This window comes from Nomascus leucogenys, chromosome 13 (assembly GCF_006542625.1).
Source record: "Nomascus leucogenys isolate Asia chromosome 13, Asia_NLE_v1, whole genome shotgun sequence".
In the NCBI taxonomy this organism is placed as follows: Eukaryota; Metazoa; Chordata; class Mammalia; order Primates; family Hylobatidae; genus Nomascus; species Nomascus leucogenys.
Window position 1 is genome coordinate 56,416,688 of NC_044393.1, and position 19,556 is coordinate 56,436,243.

At 35.1% G+C, this 19,556-nt stretch overlaps 1 protein-coding gene across 1 annotated transcript in view; it reads right to left on the bottom strand.

Annotated features, from left to right (window-relative positions):
- Window positions 1–19,556, bottom strand: part of COG5 (component of oligomeric golgi complex 5) — a 370,238-nt gene that overhangs the window by 126,817 nt on the left and 223,865 nt on the right. Inside the window, exon 11 of the mRNA XM_003268142.3 lies at window positions 1,250–1,331. Within this exon, the coding sequence (XP_003268190.2) occupies window positions 1,250–1,331 (82 nt within the window). The remainder of the gene's footprint in view (window positions 1–1,249; window positions 1,332–19,556) is intronic.

Consider the following 19,556-nt stretch of genomic DNA (forward strand, 5'->3'; position numbering starts at 1 on the left):
GTGACAGAGCGAGACTCCGTCTGGAAAAAAACAAAACAAAACAAAACACAACACAACAAGTAAATGGAATAAATGGATCCTAATATCCAATTAGCTTAAGTTCTGTTTAGCTACAAATGAATGAAGAACTCTTTGTGGTTACTGTCTTACTACATACTTCATTAGAAATAAGTAGAGAGACAAGCAGACTAGTTTATTTAACTCTGGTCAGTGTGGGGAGGGCAGTGACTACATAATATTTAGCATACAGTAAGTCCTTCTAGTAAATGCTTGTGAATAAAAATTTAAATAGAAATGAACTCCAACACTTTTTTAAAGGCCTAGGTACATTATATACTCTTACCTAAAGTATTTAGATAAACACACGCATCAGATATTAGCTGGTTTGCATATTTCATTGTATAGACCTACCAGGCCATTATTTCATGATACAAAGAAATTAAGAAAAAGTTTTGTGGAACATATTTGAATGACCAACTTTTAATTCATGATGTAGATATTTCATCTGTTTATTCATTAAATCTTCATTTTTAACAATAAACAATTTGCAAAGTCTCTGTATTTTTATATCTTTTAGTTATAAACTAATTCTTTTTTTTTTTTTTTTTTTTGAAACGGAGTCTCGCTGTCACCCAGGCTGGAATGCAGTGGCGCGATCTTGGCTCACTGCAAGCTCCGTCCCCCAGGGTTCACGCCATTCTCCTGCCTCAGCTTCCCGCGTAGCTGGGACTATAGGCGCCCGCCACCTCGCCCGGCTAATTTTTTTTTTGTATTTTTAGTAGAGACGGGGTTTCACCGTGTCAGCCAGGATGGTCTTGATCTCCTGACCTCATGATCCGCCCACCTCGGCCTCCCAAAGTGCTGGGATTACAGGCGTGAGCCACCGTGCCCAGCCTAGTTATAAACTAATTCTAAAAGCATGAACTAAATTTTTCAACATTAACTGCTTTACACACTCTAGGAAAAATTCAGACAGAGTTCTTCTGATGTCTGAATAATAAGATATTGATTTATTTTTCTGGAGACTTTTATTCTAAATATTAATTACAAAAATGTGTAAAAATTTTGTTTACTGAATATATGTCTAAGAGATTCCAGATTAAACATCTAGACAAAATGACAATTAGCCAGGAATTTTAAAATAGCAATAAAAATGTTTTGTAAACCAATACAGCAAAGCTTCTTGACATCAAATGATAAAATAACTTAAAACTTTGAAATTAATTTTCAAAATAAGTAGTAAACTTACAGTTTGTTGCCATATGAAATTGAGAAGAAAGTGCCTGAGTTACTGAATTCCAAAATGTGTAGAAAATTTCAGGTTGTCCATCCTGTGAAAAACAAACAAAAATTTAAAAAAAATAAAAAAAATACATTTATTTTAAGAAATCATAATGGGTAACATGTAACCTTGAAAATTTATTTAAAATTTAAATAAAAATTTTAGACATTTACCATCAAACAATAGAATTATTAATTAAATGGAAATATAAAGATGATTCAAATTATGTCTCATGTTTAAGTAGTCAGTCATTATTCTTCTCTGCCATGTAATAGCTAGTGTAACCTTGGGCATGTTTCTTAGCCATTCAGGGCCTTTGTTCTTCATATGAAAAATGGTGATAACATTGCAAGATAATTATGAGGATTAAACAAATTAATAAAAGTCTTGGGACAATGTCTGAAATACAATAAACTCTCAATGAATGTTAGATATTATTATTAAGATTATTACTGTCATCATCATTTTTTTAAATACAGAGGGCAATTTGTGTGACTATAACAAAATGATAGACAAAAGCATGCTTACATTAAGGATAACTAACAAGAAATAATTCACTATTACAAAAGAGAATGGCTGAAACATAGATATAGTTTTAAAAAAACTCACAGGAATTACTACTACTCAGTTTAGCATGATACTTTCAACTTTGAATATATGTTTTAAAAAGTAAGCACTATAAAGAAAAGACAAATATTAATTAAAGTATCATTTGTTAAAGAAAGACAAAGAACTTTAACACTGTTAAAATAGAATCACACTCTTAGAAATTTTGCCAAATACTTTAAGATACATCCAACATGTGTGGTATACAATATAACACTGCCAATATTCTACTATTTTTGCAGCCAGAAATGCCAACTTCATATGGTTCAAAGTAATATTTTAAGACTGGGCACAGTGGCTCACAACTGTAATCCCAGTACTTTGGGAGGCCAAGGCGGGTGGATCACCTGAGGTCAGGAGTTTGAGACCAGCCTTGCCAACATGGTGAAACCCCGTCTCTACTAAAAATACAAAAGTTAGCCGGGTGTAGTGGCGCATGCCTGTAATCCCAGCTACTTGGGAGACTGCGGCAGGAGAATCACTTAAACCCAGGAGGCCGAGGTTGCAGTGAGCCAAGATTGCGCCACTGCATTTCAGCCTGGGCAACAGACCAAAACTTGGTCTCAAGAAACAAACAAACAAACAGAAAAACAAAGTAAGAGTAAAAATAAAATAAAATATCTCTAATGTTAAAATATTGCTACAGTCCCCAAAATTAAATTATAATTTTGGACAAGTGAACAAAATGACCAATGAAAAATACTGACTTGTAACTTTTATACCTGTGTACACTTTCATTTCCATTATTAATTGTTCCTTTTTAAAATAAGTCTTATGGTTGTAAATTTACTCAAGAACTGTTTATCATAAACAAGGCAAATCAAATCATTGTTGATTTCTTATGCAACGATCAGAAAATACATTCAGATTTCTGTGATTTTATGTATTATGTCTTGTGTATCTTAGTTTAAAGTAGATGCTTTTTATCATGTTAAGGAAGTATAATATACCACATTAACAGAATGAAGGACTAAAACCACATGGTCGTCTCAATTAATGCAGAAAAAGCATTCAACAAAATTTAACACCATCTGATGATAAAAACACTCAACAAACTAGGACTGGAAGGAAATTATATCAACATAATAAAGGCCACATAAGAAAAATCTGCAGCTAACATCCTACTCCATGGTGCAAAACAGAAAGCTTTCCCTCTAAGATCAGGAACAAGGCCAGGATGCCCACTCTTACCACTTCTATACAATATAGTACTAGGAGTACTGCCAGAAGGACCAAGCAAGAAAAAGAAACAAAAAGCATCCAAATTGGAATGGAAGAAGTAAAATTATATCTGTTTCTAGATGATATGATCTTGTATGTAGATAATCCTAGACTCCTCAAAAATGCCTGTTAAAATAATAACTGAATTCAGCCAAGTTGTAGCCTACAAAATCAACACACAAAAATTAGTGTGTTTCTACAAACTAACAATGAAGTGTCCAGAAAAAAATGAAGAAAACTACCCTATTTTTATAACAGTATCCAAAAGAATACTTAAGAATAAACTTATTCAAGAAGGTAAAAAACTTGTATACTGAAAACTACACAATATGGTTGAAAGAAATTAAAGAAGACACAAGTAAATGGAAAGCATCCTGTGTTATGGATTGGAAGACGTAATATTGTTAAAATGTCCATACTCCCCACATGATCTGCAGATTCTCAAAATCTCAATGGCATTTTTGCAGAAATAAAAAAATACTAAAATTTATATAGAATCTCCAGGGATCCCAAATATCTTTCTTGAGGGAAAAAACAAAGCTAGAGGCTTCAGACTTCCTGACTTCAAGACATATTACAGAGCCAGGTGCACTGGAACACACCTGTAGTCTCAGCTACTCGGAGGATGAGGTGGGAGAACTGCTTGAGCCTAGGTGTTTGCAGCCAGCCTGGGCAACAAAGGGAGATCCTATCTCTAAAAACCAAAATAAAACCCATCCAAATGGAAAAAAACATATTACCAAGCTTTGGTAATCAAAACAGTATGGTACCAGCATAAAGACAGACATATGGACCAATGGAGTAGAGAGACAAAAAAAAAACGATCAAGTATACAGTCATACAATCTTGAACAAGGGTGCCAAGGCTACACAATAGGAAAAGGATAGTCTATTCAATAAATGCTGCTGGGAAAACTGGATATATGCATGCAAAAGAATAAAGTTGAACCTTTACCTCATACCAAATATAAAAACTAACTCAAAATGGATTAAGGACCTAAACCTAAGACCTGAAATTATAACTCCTAGAAAAAAAACATAGGAGAAAAGCTGTATGACACTGGATTTGGCAATAATTCTTGTATAGGATACCATGAACACAGGCAACAAAAGCAGAAATAGACAAACTGGACTATAACTAACTTGAAATTTTCTGTGCAGCAAAGGAAACAATAGAGTAAAAAGGCAACCTACAGAATGGAGGAAAACATTTGCTAACCATGTATCTAATAAGGAGTTAATATTCAGAATATATAAATGGCTCTGACAATTCAACAATTAAAAAAACAAATACCAGGATTAAAAAACAGGCAAAGGACTTGAGTAGACACTTCTCCAAAGCAAATAAATAAATGGCTGGTCAACAAGCACATGAAAAGATGCTCAATATCACTAATCATCATGGAAATGCAAATCAAAACCATACTGAGATGTCATCTCACATCCATTAGGATGGCTACTATAAAAAACTGGTAAATAACAAGTGCCGGCGAGGATGTGGAGAAACTGGAAACTTTGTGCACTGTTGGTAGAAATGTAAAATAGTGTAGCCACTATGGAAAACATTAGGGAGGTTGCTCAAAATTACCATATGATCCAGCAATTACATTTCTGGGTATATAAGTAAAAGAGCTGAAAGCAGGATCTTGAAGATTTATTTGAATACTCATGTTCACTGCAGCACTATTCATAAGAGCCAAGAGATGGTAACAACCCAAATGTCTATCAAAGAATTAATGGATAAAGAAAATGTAGTATATTCAGTCATGCATTTCTGAATGATAGGAATGTGCCTGAGAAATGCCTCATTAGGCAATTCTGTCATTGTGCAAAAATCACAGAATGTACTTAACACAAACCTAGATGGGATAGCCTACTACACAAATAGGTTTTATGTGATAGCCTATCACTCCTGGGCTACAAACTTGTACATGTTATTGTAATGAATACCATAGGTAATTGTAACACAATAGTACATTTGTGTATCCAAACATCAAAAAGACACAGCAAATATACAGTACTACAGTCTTATGAGGCCACAGTTGTATGTGCAGCCTGTCATTGACTGAAATGTCATTATGTGGTGCATGACTGTACTTACAATAGAACAATATTCAGTCTTAAAAAAGAAAGAAATCCTATCATATGCTACAACATGAATGAACCTTGAAAATGTTACAGTAAGTGAAACAAGCCAGTCACAAAAAGATAAATGCTGCAAGATTCTACTTATATGAAGTAGCTAAAATAGTCAAAACTCTTAGAAGCAGAAAGAATAATGGTAATTGTCAAGAGATGGGAGAAAGGGAAAATGAATTAGTTACTTCCCTTATTTAAAAAAGTTATTCTAATACATATTTCAGTACAATTATCATAGCCTGAGATTCTTTCCCCCATAAAGCTCTTAAGAAATTTCACTAGTTAAAACAATAGTAAAAATATTTTTAAGGAAACTTTTTGGAAACAGAAAACAATTTATTTTATTTTTACTATTATGTTTTTATTATTATTTTTTTAAGATGGAATCTCGCTCTGTCGCCCAGGCTGGAGTGCAGTGGTGTGATCTTGGCTCATTGCAACCTCCACTTCCCTAGCTCAAGTGATTCTCCTGCCTCAGCCTCCTGAGTACCTGGGACTACAGGCATACGCCACCACTGAAACGCCAGCTTTTTCTAGGTCTGAGCCTGCAGGCCTTTGGACTGTGACTACATCATTGGCTTTCCAGCTTGACAACTACAGATCTACAGATCTACAGACTTGTCTCCATAATCCCATTGGCCAATTCCTTATTTTCTATATACAAATATATAACATTTCCTGTTGCTTTTGTTTCTCTGAAGAACCCTGATACCCTAATACAATTGTTGAATAAGTCAGTCAGTCAATCCCAAGGACTTGTCTAAATTAAGAGCTAGAGGCAGCTACTAAAGAGATGTACTAAGAAGGACACATAGCTGTGGGAACAAGAAAGGATGTGAAAAGTCCTTGGGAGAGATAAAGAGAGATAAAGTAGAGTCAGAGGGAATGGGAAAGTATGGAAGATAATAATAAAAAAGTGGATTTCAGGGTAAGATAGTATGTTAAAGCAATGATTTTCTATATCTGTATACCCATCTATTTATACAGATATGTATATGCTGTGTATGTATGATGTGTCCCTATATATACACATATATAATAGTATATGTACATATACTATACTATATAATAGTATATCTCCTACCAAAATATAAAAAAATAGAATGTTAATTTTAATTATCAAAGGATAGTCAGAAATGTTATTGCCATGTGCAGTGGCTCATACCTGTAATTCCAACACTCTGGGAGGCCAAGGCAGGAAGATCGCTTGAGGCCAGGAGTTCAAGACCAGCCTGGGCAACAGCGAGACCCCCATTTCTACACAAAAATTTTAAAAATTCACTGAGTGTGGGAGCATGTGCCTGTGGTCTCAGCTACTTGGGAGGCTGAGGCAGGAGACTGCTTTAGCTCAGGAGTTCAAGGCTGCAGTGAGCCAGGATCGCACCACTGCACTCCAGCCTGGATGACAGAATAAGACCCTTTCTTTAAGAAAACAAAAACAAAATTTTATTGTCAAAACTACATCACATAAATATAATTTCCTGCATAAAGAAAATATGAAGCTATATAAAAATCATTGTGCTTGTTTCAAGTCAAGTCAGCCTGTTGCATATCTGCTTCTAAACATTTTGAAACAAAATTAATTGAACTACATTTTGAATAATTCAAGTAGATTTGAACTGGAAGGATATTTGACAATGATCTATTTATAACTGACTCCCAGTATGTCTTACATTAAGTTAAATGGAATCATGTTATCAGACCAATTCAGGGAAACATTTGTAATTTAAAATATCTTTCTGGCCTTATTTCTTGGTTATAAATACAAACAGTGTAATTCTAACTTTAAGAAACAATGAAATTTGGACTTTTGGCTGAGACCAACGTAAACTGATAATAAAACCAAACAGACACATATTATTACACATAAATAGAACAAAAGTAAAATACACAAAAATGTCAGAGCTTTGTAAAGATAAATCTATTATTTAGAATTATGGCTTGGTCTTTGCTTTAGTCACTGATTTCAACATAATTAAATGTATACAGAGAAACTTAGAATAATTAATACTTAAACAAAACAGCTTTCAAAGCATATATTCGTTAGTTTTTCTCTTTATAACACCAAATTGACCATGGATTTCCTGGCTCAAATATATTTGACTGCTTCTTGCTGCACAGAGAACAAGGTCCAAACGTTCATGCTAACCTTATTGTTATTGTGCTGGCTACAGTGAAAAGAGTATGGGCTTTGAAGTCAAATAACCTTGACTCAAATTCAAGGTCTACCACTTGTGCTATGACTTTGGAAAGGTGACTTCATCTTTCTGAGCTTTTGATTTCCTCATGTAAATAGTAGGAATAATATTTTCATGGGATTTATTTTGTTATGAAGAATCAGGATCTCTTGAGCTAGATCTTTTTTTTTTTTTTTTTTTTGAGATGGAGTCTCACCCTGTTGCCCAGGCTGGAGTGCAGTAGTGCGATCTCGGCTCACTGCAACCTCTGCCTTCTGGGTTCAAGCGATTCTCCTGTCTAGGCCTCCCGAGTAGTTGGGACTACAGGTGTGTGCCACCGCACCCAGCTAACAGTACACAGAGATGTGAAAAAGTGTTTTCTATCCTCTGAATAAAAAGTGAGCATTCAGGAAAGAGAGAGGACATAAGAATGGAAAGTAAGACAACGATCAGATCAAGGTATGTCTACATTCATCATAGATATAATAGTGAACTGCTTGAGAGTTTTAGTAAGATAATACCATGATCAAGCTGTGCTATAAGAAAATCATTCTGGGCTTGGCATGGTGGCTCACGCCTGTAATCCCAGCACTTTGGGAGGCTGAGATCACGAGGTCAGGAGATCGGGACCATCCTGGCTACCACTATGAAACAGTCTCTACTAAAAATACAAAAAAATTAGCCAGGCATGGTGGCGGGTGCCTATAGTCCCAGCTACTTGGGAGGCTGAGGCAGGAGAATGGTGTGAACCCGGGAGGTGGAGCTTGCAGTGAGCCAAGATCACGCCACTGCACTCCAGACTGGACAACAGAGCAAGACTCCATCTCAAAAAAAAAAAAAAAAAAAAAGAAAATCACTCTGATAATTATGTGGAAGATGAATAGTGTGTGTGGTGGTATCAAGTCTGCAGGCAAAAAGATCAGTTACAAATTTACTGAAAAAATCTAGGCAAAAGGGACCTTTTCTATGGCCATAGTAGTAGAGTAAGAGTGGGCAGCAGGAAAACTGATACAACTTGATGGGCCAGAAGATGTATTTATTAATAACTAGGACTAAATATATTTATGAAGAACTAGGAGGATGAAGATTATGCAACCAAAATAGAATTTAAGAAGGAGCAGCAGGTGGGCAAAGAGAGTTGTGCTCTTTTAGACTTATGCTTCTGGAACCTGTGGAGCATCCAAGTGGAGATGACCCTGCTTGCCTCATTTTTTTTTCTGTTTTTTTTTTTTTGAGATGGAGTCCCACTCTGTTACCCAGGCTGGAGTACAGTGGCACGATCTCGGCTCACTGCAGCTTCCGCCTCCAGGGTTCAAATGATAAATGATTCCCATGCCTCAGCCTCCTGAGTAGCTGGGATTACAGGCGCCTGCTACCACGCCCAGATAATTTTTGTATTTTTAGTAGAGATGGGGTTTCGCCATGTTGGCCAGGATGGTCTCGAACTCCTGACCTCACGTGATCTGCCCACCTTGGCCTCTGAAAGTGCTAGGATTACAGGCATGAGCCACCACGCTTGGCCACTGACTGCTTTTCAGCAAGATCTATGCTAAAAAAATAGATTTAAGTGTTATCAGCATTTAGAGGTGGTAGAAACTATTAGCCTGTGCGAGCTTTTCCATATATTGCATGTGGCATGGGAAGAAAATAATGTTGAGGGTGGGCCACAGGGAATAAATCAATTAAAAGTTGGTGGAAGAAATGATTCAGAGTGGAGAGAGAGGAGTGAGTGGAGATGATTATAAAATAAATATTGAGCATAAGTTAATAATCACTGAAACTGGATGACAGGTATATAGGGATTCACTGTCGTATACTTGGGTTCTATAGTTTGGTATATGTTTGAAATTTTACAAATATTTTAAAAGGAAGGGGATGAAGAGGAGGAGGAATCAATAAAGGAATTCTGAAGAGTGAGAATACCTGAGGGAGGAGAGATTTAAGAAGAAGTGGTCAATCACCTCAGATGAGTGAAGTAAACATGGTCTGAGAAGTGGGCAGAAGGATTTGGCAGCTGGGTCACTAAGGTGCACAGACCAACAAGGTTTCAGTAGAGTAAAACCTTGACATCAAGGGTGTGGCGCAAAAGAGAAGCAGGGAAGTAGACATACCAGGTAGCTTACTGAAACCCAAGTGTGAAGGAAAAAAGTGTTTAGAAGAAAATAAAGAAAATAAAGGTTTTTGTTGTTTTAAAAAAATATTTAGATGGTAAAACATTGAAAAGAAGGAAGGAGGAAAGAAGTTGATACTGGAGAAAACCAAGATGGGATGATGTGGAATCAAAAAACAAAAGTTGAAAACTAAGCCTGAAAAAGAAGTAGATATCTTTGAGGCAGAAGGGGGAGGTGAAGATAAGCAATACAATTTTTTTTGGTCCTTGATCAATTTTTTCTAAGTCAGTGTGCTTACTGAGAGGAGGTCAGAGAGAAGCAGAGGGAGCTAAATTAAGATCAAAGGAAGGAGAGTGTGAAAGACCTAGCAAAAGGTCTGTGCCAGAGATCTCTGTGGATAAATCATGTTGTGAATAAGGAAGCCTGCTGATTTCATCAAAGAAACCAAGTATGTATTAATTTTAAATTAGTTCTTAATCATTTTCTGGATTCAAAGCAGAGGGACCCTGGCAAAGCAAATAAAATACGGCAAAGAAAAATTTCTTTGTTGAAAAATAGCCTTCGGGGGAAACATTTTGCTGTCTCATTACAGAGAAGAAAGCTATGGAAATTAAATAGGAACTTCAAGATGAACACCACAGAGCAAAGTAAGAAACCCTATACATGTACAACCCTATACACACACTACAGAACAAAATAAGAAACCCAAAGAATTTCCATTAAAATCAAAATATTAGCTTTTACATGTATATTGTTCAGAGAGAAAAAATATTTGTAATGCAATCAACTTTTTGTTTTATAAAATAAGAGCTTAGATTAATGACGCAGTCAAAGATAGTGAAAAGTAGTCAGATTTTAAATACATTTTGAAGGTAGAACAGATAGCATTTATTAAAATATATACAGATAAACACAAAGACTTTTTATAAAATAATAACAGGTGTTGTCTCTGGATGAAAGGATTAAATATGATGCTTCCATTATTCTTTTAAATTTTTTGGAGGAGCAATAGAGATAATCTAAATGTTAATGCTAACTAGAACAGTAAATTCTGGATGTAAAAATTTCAGTACTAACATACATAGAGTAAAAAGTAAAAGTTCCTCTTAAACTCAAATGCCTAATGCCTAATCTCATACTCTTACCTAGAGATCACTGTTAAATAGTGGTGTTAAAGGGTTTAAAACCCCTTTCATATAGTTTACTGCAGTGTGTCTCAACCTTTTTTTTTTTTTTTTACTATCACTCTCCAAAAATAAAAATTAAACAATTAACTATACTTATACCTATATAATATAGTACATATATTTTGCTTATATTTAATATATAATTATATACTATAATTAGATTTGATTAATAAGGTTTAGTTTCTCCCCAATAAGAGAAACTAAGAAAGAAAAATGAGAACTATTTTCTCTCTCTTGGGGTCAATATTGCCCCCACTTAAGAATGCACGGTTTAGTAGTGTTTTGAAAATTCCTGCAATCTCAGTACTAGGTATATATCCAAAGGAAAGGAAATCAGTATGTCAAAGAGGTATCTTCATTCTCATGTTTACTGCAGCACTAGTCAAGATATGGAATCAACCTAAGTATCTACAGAGAAATGGATTAAGAAAATGTGGTATATCCACACTATAGAATACTATTCAGCCATAAAAAGAACGAAATCTTGTCATTCAAGGGAACATGAATGAGGGTGGAGGACATTATGTTAAGTAAGATAAGCCAGGAACAGAAAGATAAATGCTGCATGTTTCCACTCATAAGCCGAAGCTAAAGAAGTTGATCTTACAGAAGTATTCCAAGCTTGAAGATAATAAAAAAAACTTCCAAAATTTGAGAAAGCTATGAATATCCAGTTACAGGAAGGTTGAAAAAAATCAAACAGATTAGAATCAAATAAAACTACCCCAAGGCATATAATAATTAAAATCTCAAAGGCCAAGGACAAAGAGAAGATCCTAAAAGCAGCAAAAGAAACCAATACTATATAAAGGAGCATTACAATTGGTCTGGCAACAGACTTCTCAATGGTAACCACACAGGCCAGGAGAGAGTGGGATAACATTTTCAAAGTAAAAAAAAAAAAAAAAAATGCTATCCAAAATACTGTATCCAACAAAGCTATGCTTCAAAAAGGAAGAAGACAGAAGTTGAAAGGATTCACCACCATCAGACCTGTCTTACAAGAGATACTAAATGGAGTTCTTAAAATTCTGAAAGAAAAAAAAAAACCAGTAATATGCAAATAAACAAAAAACATCTGAAGGTATAAAACCCACCAGTAAAATTAAGTACACAAACAAAACCAGAATACTCTAATACTGTAACTGTGCTGTGTGATCCACTCATAACTCTGGCATGACACATCTATGAAAAACAATAATAGCTATAGCAATCTGTTAGATATATCATATTGATATTTAAAGATTGACATGTTTTATATTTATAGGCAACACAAAAATATGTAAACTGATTCACAGGTGTTTCTCGGTAAAAAAAGTAAATTGAGCAAACAAAAAGTCAGAATATAGGAGAATGGAGTTAAAATGTAAAGTTTTTAAAGTTTTTTCTTTCTTTGTATCTTTTGTCATCTAAGTTGTCATCTCTTTAAAATAACTTATGTTCAAGACCAGCCTGGCCAACATGGTGAAACCCTGTCTCTACTAAAAATACAAAAAATAGCCAGGTGCAGTGGTGTGCACCTGTAATCTCAGCTACTCAGGAGGAGGAGGCAGGAAAATCGCTTGAACCCGGGAGGTGGAGGTTGCGGTGAGCTGACATCGCACCACTGCACTCCAGCCTGGGCTACAGAGCAAGACTTCAAGCGAAAAAGTAATAAAATGAAATAAAATAAAACAAAACAACTTATGTTTTTTGTAAGCCTCATAATAATGATTCAAAAGTCTCTAAAACATTTACTAAAAATAAAAAGCAACAAATTAAAACATACTATCAGACAAAAATTACTTAAGCACTAACAAAACACAGTAAGAAAGGGAAAAAGGAAGAGAGGAATTACAAAACAACCAGAAACAAACAACAAAATGGCAGTAGTGAGTTCTTATTAGTAATAACAGTGAATGTAAATGGATTCAATTGCACAATTATAATAAAAGACACAGAGTAGCTGAATGGATCAAGAAACAAGACTCAACTATACACTGCCTGCAAGAAACCTACTTCACCTACAAAGACACACATGAACTGAATGTAAAGGGATGCAAAAAGATATTCTATGCAACTGGAAACCAAAAAGAGCAGGAAAAACTATACTTATATCAGATAAAAGAGACTACAAGCTAAAGACTATAAAAAGGACAAAGATCACTACATAATGAGAAAGGGGTCAATTTGGCAAGAAGATTTATAACAATTATAAATATGTATGCACCCAATATTGAAACATTCAAGTATATAAAGGAAACATTAACATATCTAAAAGGAGAGATAGATGGCAACACAGTAATAGTAGAGAACTTCAACACCCCACTCTCAGTAATGGCCAGATCATCCAAAAGAAAGAAATAAAATATATCAAAAAGATATCTGTACTCCCTTGTTTAATGAAGCACTATTCACAACAGCCAAAGTATGAAATCAACCTAATTGTCCATCAAGGGATAAATAAATAAAATGTGGCATATATACCCAGTAGAATATTATTCAGTCATAAAAAAGAGTGAAATCCTTTCATTTGCAGCAACATGGCTGAAACTGTATGAAAAGTGAAATACACCAAGCATACAAACACAAATATTGCATATTCTTACACTATGTGTGAGCTAGAAATGTGGATCTCATGAAGACAGTGAGTAGACTGGTGGTTACCAGATGTTGGAAAAAATCGAGGGGAGAGAGACACAAAGACGGGCTGATTGATGACTACAAACATACAGTTAGATAGAAGAAATAAGACCCAGAGTTCGATAGATCAGCAGGGTGATGACAGTTAACAATAATCTATTGCACATTTCAAAATGGCTGGAAGAAAATAATTCAAATTCATAAATAAAATATATACTTAAGGCGATGAATATCCCAATTACCTTGATTTGATCTTTACACATTATATGAATGTAACAAATTATCATATATACCTGAAAATATGTATTACAAAATAAAAAATTTTACATCAATTTATGAGTTCACAACATTCCTCAATGTCACTGACAGGGTTTTTGAATTGTAATTTTAAACAAAATGATGTATAGCAGGTTCTCAAATAACCCAGCCTACCGCTACTACCGCAGCAGTCACTCACTTGCATATGCCACCTGTGGGCCTGGGGAATGACCCAAGCAGCTCATTGCAGCCACAGCCAAGACCACTGCAGACCACCTGGGAGCCAGAGGGCCAAATATCCAGAACATAGAAAGAACTCAGTCAATTCAACAGTAAGAAACAAATAATCCCATTAAAAAGTGGGCAAAGGACAGGAATAGACATTTCTCAAGAGAAGACATACAAATGGACAACAGGTACATTAAAAAATTGTCAACATCACTAATCATCAGGGAAATGCAAATCAAAACCACAACAAGATATGACCTTACCCCAGTTAGAAGGACTACTATTAAAAAAAACAAAAAATAACAGATACTGGTGAGGATGCAGAGAAAAGGGAACACTTATGAATTGTTGGCAGAAAGGTAAATTAATATAGTCACTATGGAAAACAGTACAGAGATTTCTCAAAAAACTAAAAAGAGAACTACCATATACTTCAGCAATCTCATTACTGGGTATTTATCTAAAGAAAAGGATATAGTGTATCAAAGGGGCTTATGTTTATTGTAGCACTATTCGCAAAAGCAAAGATATGAAATCAACCTAAGCGTCCATTGAAGGATGAATGGATAAAGAAAACATGACATATACACACAATGGGATATTACTTGGCCACAAAAAGAGAATGAAATCTGGACATCTGCAACAATGCTGATGGAACTGCAAGTCATTAAGTGAAACAGGCCAAGCACAGAAAGACAAAAGATTGCACATTTTTACTCATATATGGGAGCTTAAATTTTTGATCTCATGGAGGGAGAGAGTAGAAGGATAGATATCAAAGAGGCTGGGAAGGGGTGTGTGTTTTGGGTGGGGGAGAAAGTGGGGGTTGGTAAATGGGTAAAAACATACAGTTAGAAGAAATAAGTTCTAACGTTCAATAGCAGAGTAAGGTGGCTATAGTTAACAACAACGTATTTTTTATTACAAAATAGCTTGAAGACAGGACTTGAGATGTTCCCACATGGAAATAGGTACCTGAGGAGATGAATACCCTAAACACCCTAACTTGATCATTATATTCTATGCATGAAAGAAAATATCATAAGTACCCCATGAATATGTACAGAAATTACGTATATATTTTTAAAAACAGGATCAAAACCAGTATCTTCAGAATTGACATGTATTCCACTTCAGCATTAAAGCTGCATAATGTTACCATGATGCACTGAACAATGGGCTGCCATCAACAAAAACCCACGTTTTTGTCCACAACTACATTTTTCTTCAATAAAAGGAAATCAATTTTTGTGCTGAAGAAATCTCAATGGCATTTTTAGTAGAAATAAGAAAAAAAATCCTAAAATTCATATGAAGTCTCAAGGACCTCAAATATCTTTTTTGGGAAGGGAAAACAAAACTAGTGGTCTCATACATTCTGACTTCAAAATATATTACAAAACTTCCATAATCAAAACAGTATGGTACCAGTATGAAACAAGACATATAGACCAATGGCATAGAACAGATAGCCCAGAAATAAACCCTCAAGCATACGGCCATATGATCTTTGACAAGTACACCAAGGCTATAAAATGGGGAAAGAATAGCCTCTTCAATAAATGCTACTGGGAAAACTAGATATACATACACATGCAAAGGAAAGAAGCTGAATTCTTACCTTATACCATACATAAAAGTTAATTTAAAAGATTAGACTTAAATATAAGACCTAAAGCCATAGCTCCCAGACCAAAATAAGGAAAAGCTCCATGACACTGGATTTGGCAATTACTTATATATGATACCAAAAGCAAAAATAAACAAATTACACTGCATCAAACTTGAAGATTTCTATGCAGTAGAGGAAACAATAGAGAGTAAAAGCAACCTACAGAATGGGATAAAATATTTGCTAGCCATATATTAGACAATAAGTTAATATCTAGAACATCTAGTAACAGCGAAAAATAACCTGATTTAAAATAGACAAAGGACTTCAATAGATTTTTCTCCAAAGATGATATTAAAATGGCTAACAAGCATAAGAATAGATACTCAACAAGAGATCCTTAAGGGAGTTCTAACCATGGAAATGAAAGAATGATACCTGTTACCACAAAAACACACACACGTTACAGGGCCAACACATCCTATACATCAACCACACAATAGAAACTACAAAGCAACCAGCTAACAACTTCATAATAGCTCAAAACCTCAGATATCAATATAAACCTTCAATGTAAATACCCTAAATGCTCCAGGTAAAACACACAGAATTGCAAATTGGGTAAAACAAACAAGATTCATCTATCTGCTATCTTCAAGAGACCGATCTCACATGCAGTAACACCTATCAGCTCAAAGTAAAGGGTTGGAGAAAGATCTAGCACGCAAATGGAAAATAAAAAAGAGCAGAGGTCACTGTTCTTACGTCAGATAAAACAGACTTTAATCCAACAACAGTAAAAAACAATAAAGAAAGGCATTATATGATGAAAAAGTGCTCGATTCAACAAAAAGACTTAACTATCCTAAATATACATGCACCCAACACTGGGGCACACAGATTCATAAAACAAGTTCTCACAGACCTGCAAAACATATATAGACAGCCACAAAATTATAGTGGGGGGCTTCAGTACCCCATTGAGAGCATCCCATAGATCATGGAGGTAGAAAACCAACAAAGAAATTCTGGACTTAAATTCAACACTTAACCAACTGGACCTAATAGATATCTACAGGATACTCCACCCATCAACTACGGTATATATGTTCCCATCTGCACCCAGAACAAACTCCAAGATTCACCACATGCTATGCCATAAAGCAAGTCTCAATAAATTAAAAATAAATTGAAATACCAATCATAATCTTGGACCACAGTGGAATAAAACAGAAATTGATACCAAGAAGATCTGCCAAAACTCACACAATTACATGGAAATTAAACAACATGTCCCTGAATGACTTTTGGGCAAACAATGAAATCGTCAGAAATAAAAAAAAATTCTTTGAAAAAAATGAAAAGACGTAACATACCAAAATCTCTGTGATGCAGCAAAAGCAGTGTTAAGAGGAAAGTTTTCAGTGCCAAATACCTACCTCAAAAAGAAAGATCTCTCATTAATCATCTAACATCACACACAGAGGAGTTAGAAAAACCAAGAACAAAGAAATTAACAAAGTAACCCTAAAGCTAGCAGAAGAAAAGAAATAACTAAAATCAGAGTGGAACTGAACAAAATTGAGGCCCAAAAATCCAGACAAAGAATCAATAAAACCAAAAATTGGTTCTTTGAAAGAGTAAACAAGACTGATAGACCACTAGCTAGATTAACAAAGAAAAAAAAGAAGATCCAAATGAGCACAATCAGAAATGACAAAGGCAACATTACAACCGATCCCACAGAAATACAAAAGCTCCTCAGAGACTATTAGGAACATCTCTATGCATACAAATTAGAAAATCTAGAGGAAATGAATAAATTCTTGGAAACACACAATCTCCCAAGATCAAATCAGGAAGAAACTGGAACCCTGAACAGACCAATATCAAGTTTTGTAACTGAATCAGTAATAAAATCTACCAAGCAAAAAACAGCCCTGGGCCAGACTGATTCACAGCAGAATTCTATCAGACATAAAAAAGAGCTGGCACCAATACTACTGAAACTATTCTCCCCCAATCCCCCTAAAAAAAATTAAGGAGGGACTTCTCCCTAACTCATAATATGATGCCAGCATCACCCTGATACCAAAATGTGGCAAAGGCAAAACGACAAAAGAAAACCACCAGAAAACATTCCTGATAAACACAGATGTAAAAATTCCCAACAAAATACTAGCAAATGGAATCCAACAGCACATCAAAAAGTTAATTCACCGTGATCGAGTTGGCTTCATTCCTGGGATGCAAGGTTGTTTCAACATATGTAAATCAATAAAGGTGATTAAACATATAAACAGAATTAAAAACAAAAACCATATGATCATCTTAATAGATGCTGACAAAAGCTTTCAATGAAATCTAATATCCTTCATAAAAATCTTCAAGAAACTAGGCATCAAAGGAACATACCTCAAAACAATAAGAGCCATCTATGACAAACCTTCAGCCAACATCATACTGAATGGAAAAATACTGGAAGCATTCCCCTTGAGAACAGGAACAAGACAAGGATGCCCACTCTCACAACTCCTATTCAATATAGTAGTTGAAGTGTTAACCAGAACAATCAGGCAAGAGAAAGAAAAAATAGCATCCAATTTGGAAAAGAGGATGTCAAAATTATGCCTTCTCTGACAATATAATCTTACAACTAAAAAATCCTAAAGATTACACCAAAAGTTCCAGGAACTGACAAGTGACTGTAGCAAAGTTTCAGGAAACAAAACCAACGTATAAAAATCCATAGCATTTCTATACAACAATAATATCCAAGCTGAGAGCCAAATGAAGAATGTAATCCCATTTACAATAGCCACACACAAAAAAATGAAATACCTAGGAATACATCTAACCATGAAAGTGAAAGATCTCCATAAGATCTAAAAAATGCTGCTGAAAGAAATCACAGATGACACAAACAAATGGAAAAACTTTCCATGCTCATGGACTGAAAGAATCAATATCATTTAAATGGTCATAGTGCCGAAAGTAATCTACAGACTCAACACTATTCCCATCAAACTACCAATTTCATTTTTCACAAAATTAGAAAAAGTATTCTAAACTTCATATGGAACCAAAACAAGAGCCTGAAATAGCTAAAGCATCCTAAGCAAAAAGAACAAAGCTGAAGACATCACATTATTCAACATCAAACTATAGTGCAAGGCTATGGTAAGCAAAACAGCATAGTACTGATACAAAAACAGACAGACCAATGGAACAGAATGGAGAACTCAGATATAAAGCCTCACACCTACATCCATCTGATCTCTGACAAAGTCTACAAAAATAAGCAATGGAGAAAGGACTCTTTATTCAATAAATGGTCCTGGGATAACTGGTTAGCCATAGGCAGAAGAATAAAACTGGATCCCTACCTTTTACTATATGCAAAACTTAACTAAGGTGGATTGAAGATTTAAATGTAGGACCATAAACTACAAAAATTCTAAAAGAAAACCTAGGATATACCATTCTGGACATTCGCCTTGGGAAAAAATTTAAGACAAAGTCTTCAAAAGCAATTGCAACAAAAACATTGACAAAGTGAGGCCTAATTAGGCTTAAGAGCTGCTTTGCAAAAGAAGCTACCAAAAGAGTAAACCAACAACCTACACTATAGAAGGAAATATTCACAAACTATGCATCCAACAAAGGTCTAATATCCAGAATCTGTAAGGAACTTAAACAATTCAACAGTCAAAAAACAAATAATCTCATTAAAAAGTGGACAAAAGAAATGAACAGGTACTTCTCAAAAGAAGACATACAAGGAGTCAACAAACAATTGAAAAAATACTCAACATTCGATCATTAGAGAAATGCAAATCAAAACCACAATGAGATAACCGTCAGAATAGCTATTATAAAAGAGTAAAACAAAACAAAACAAAAAAACACACTACAGGCTGGGTGCGGTGGCTCACACCTGTAATCCCAGCACTTTGGAAGGCTGAGGCAGGCGGGTCACCTGAGGTCAGGAGTTTGAGACAAGCATGGCCAACCTGATGAAACCCTGCCTCTACTAAAAGTACAAAAATTAGCTGGGCATGGTGGTGGGCACCTGTGATCTCAGCTACTCGGGAAGCTGAGGCAGGAGAATTGC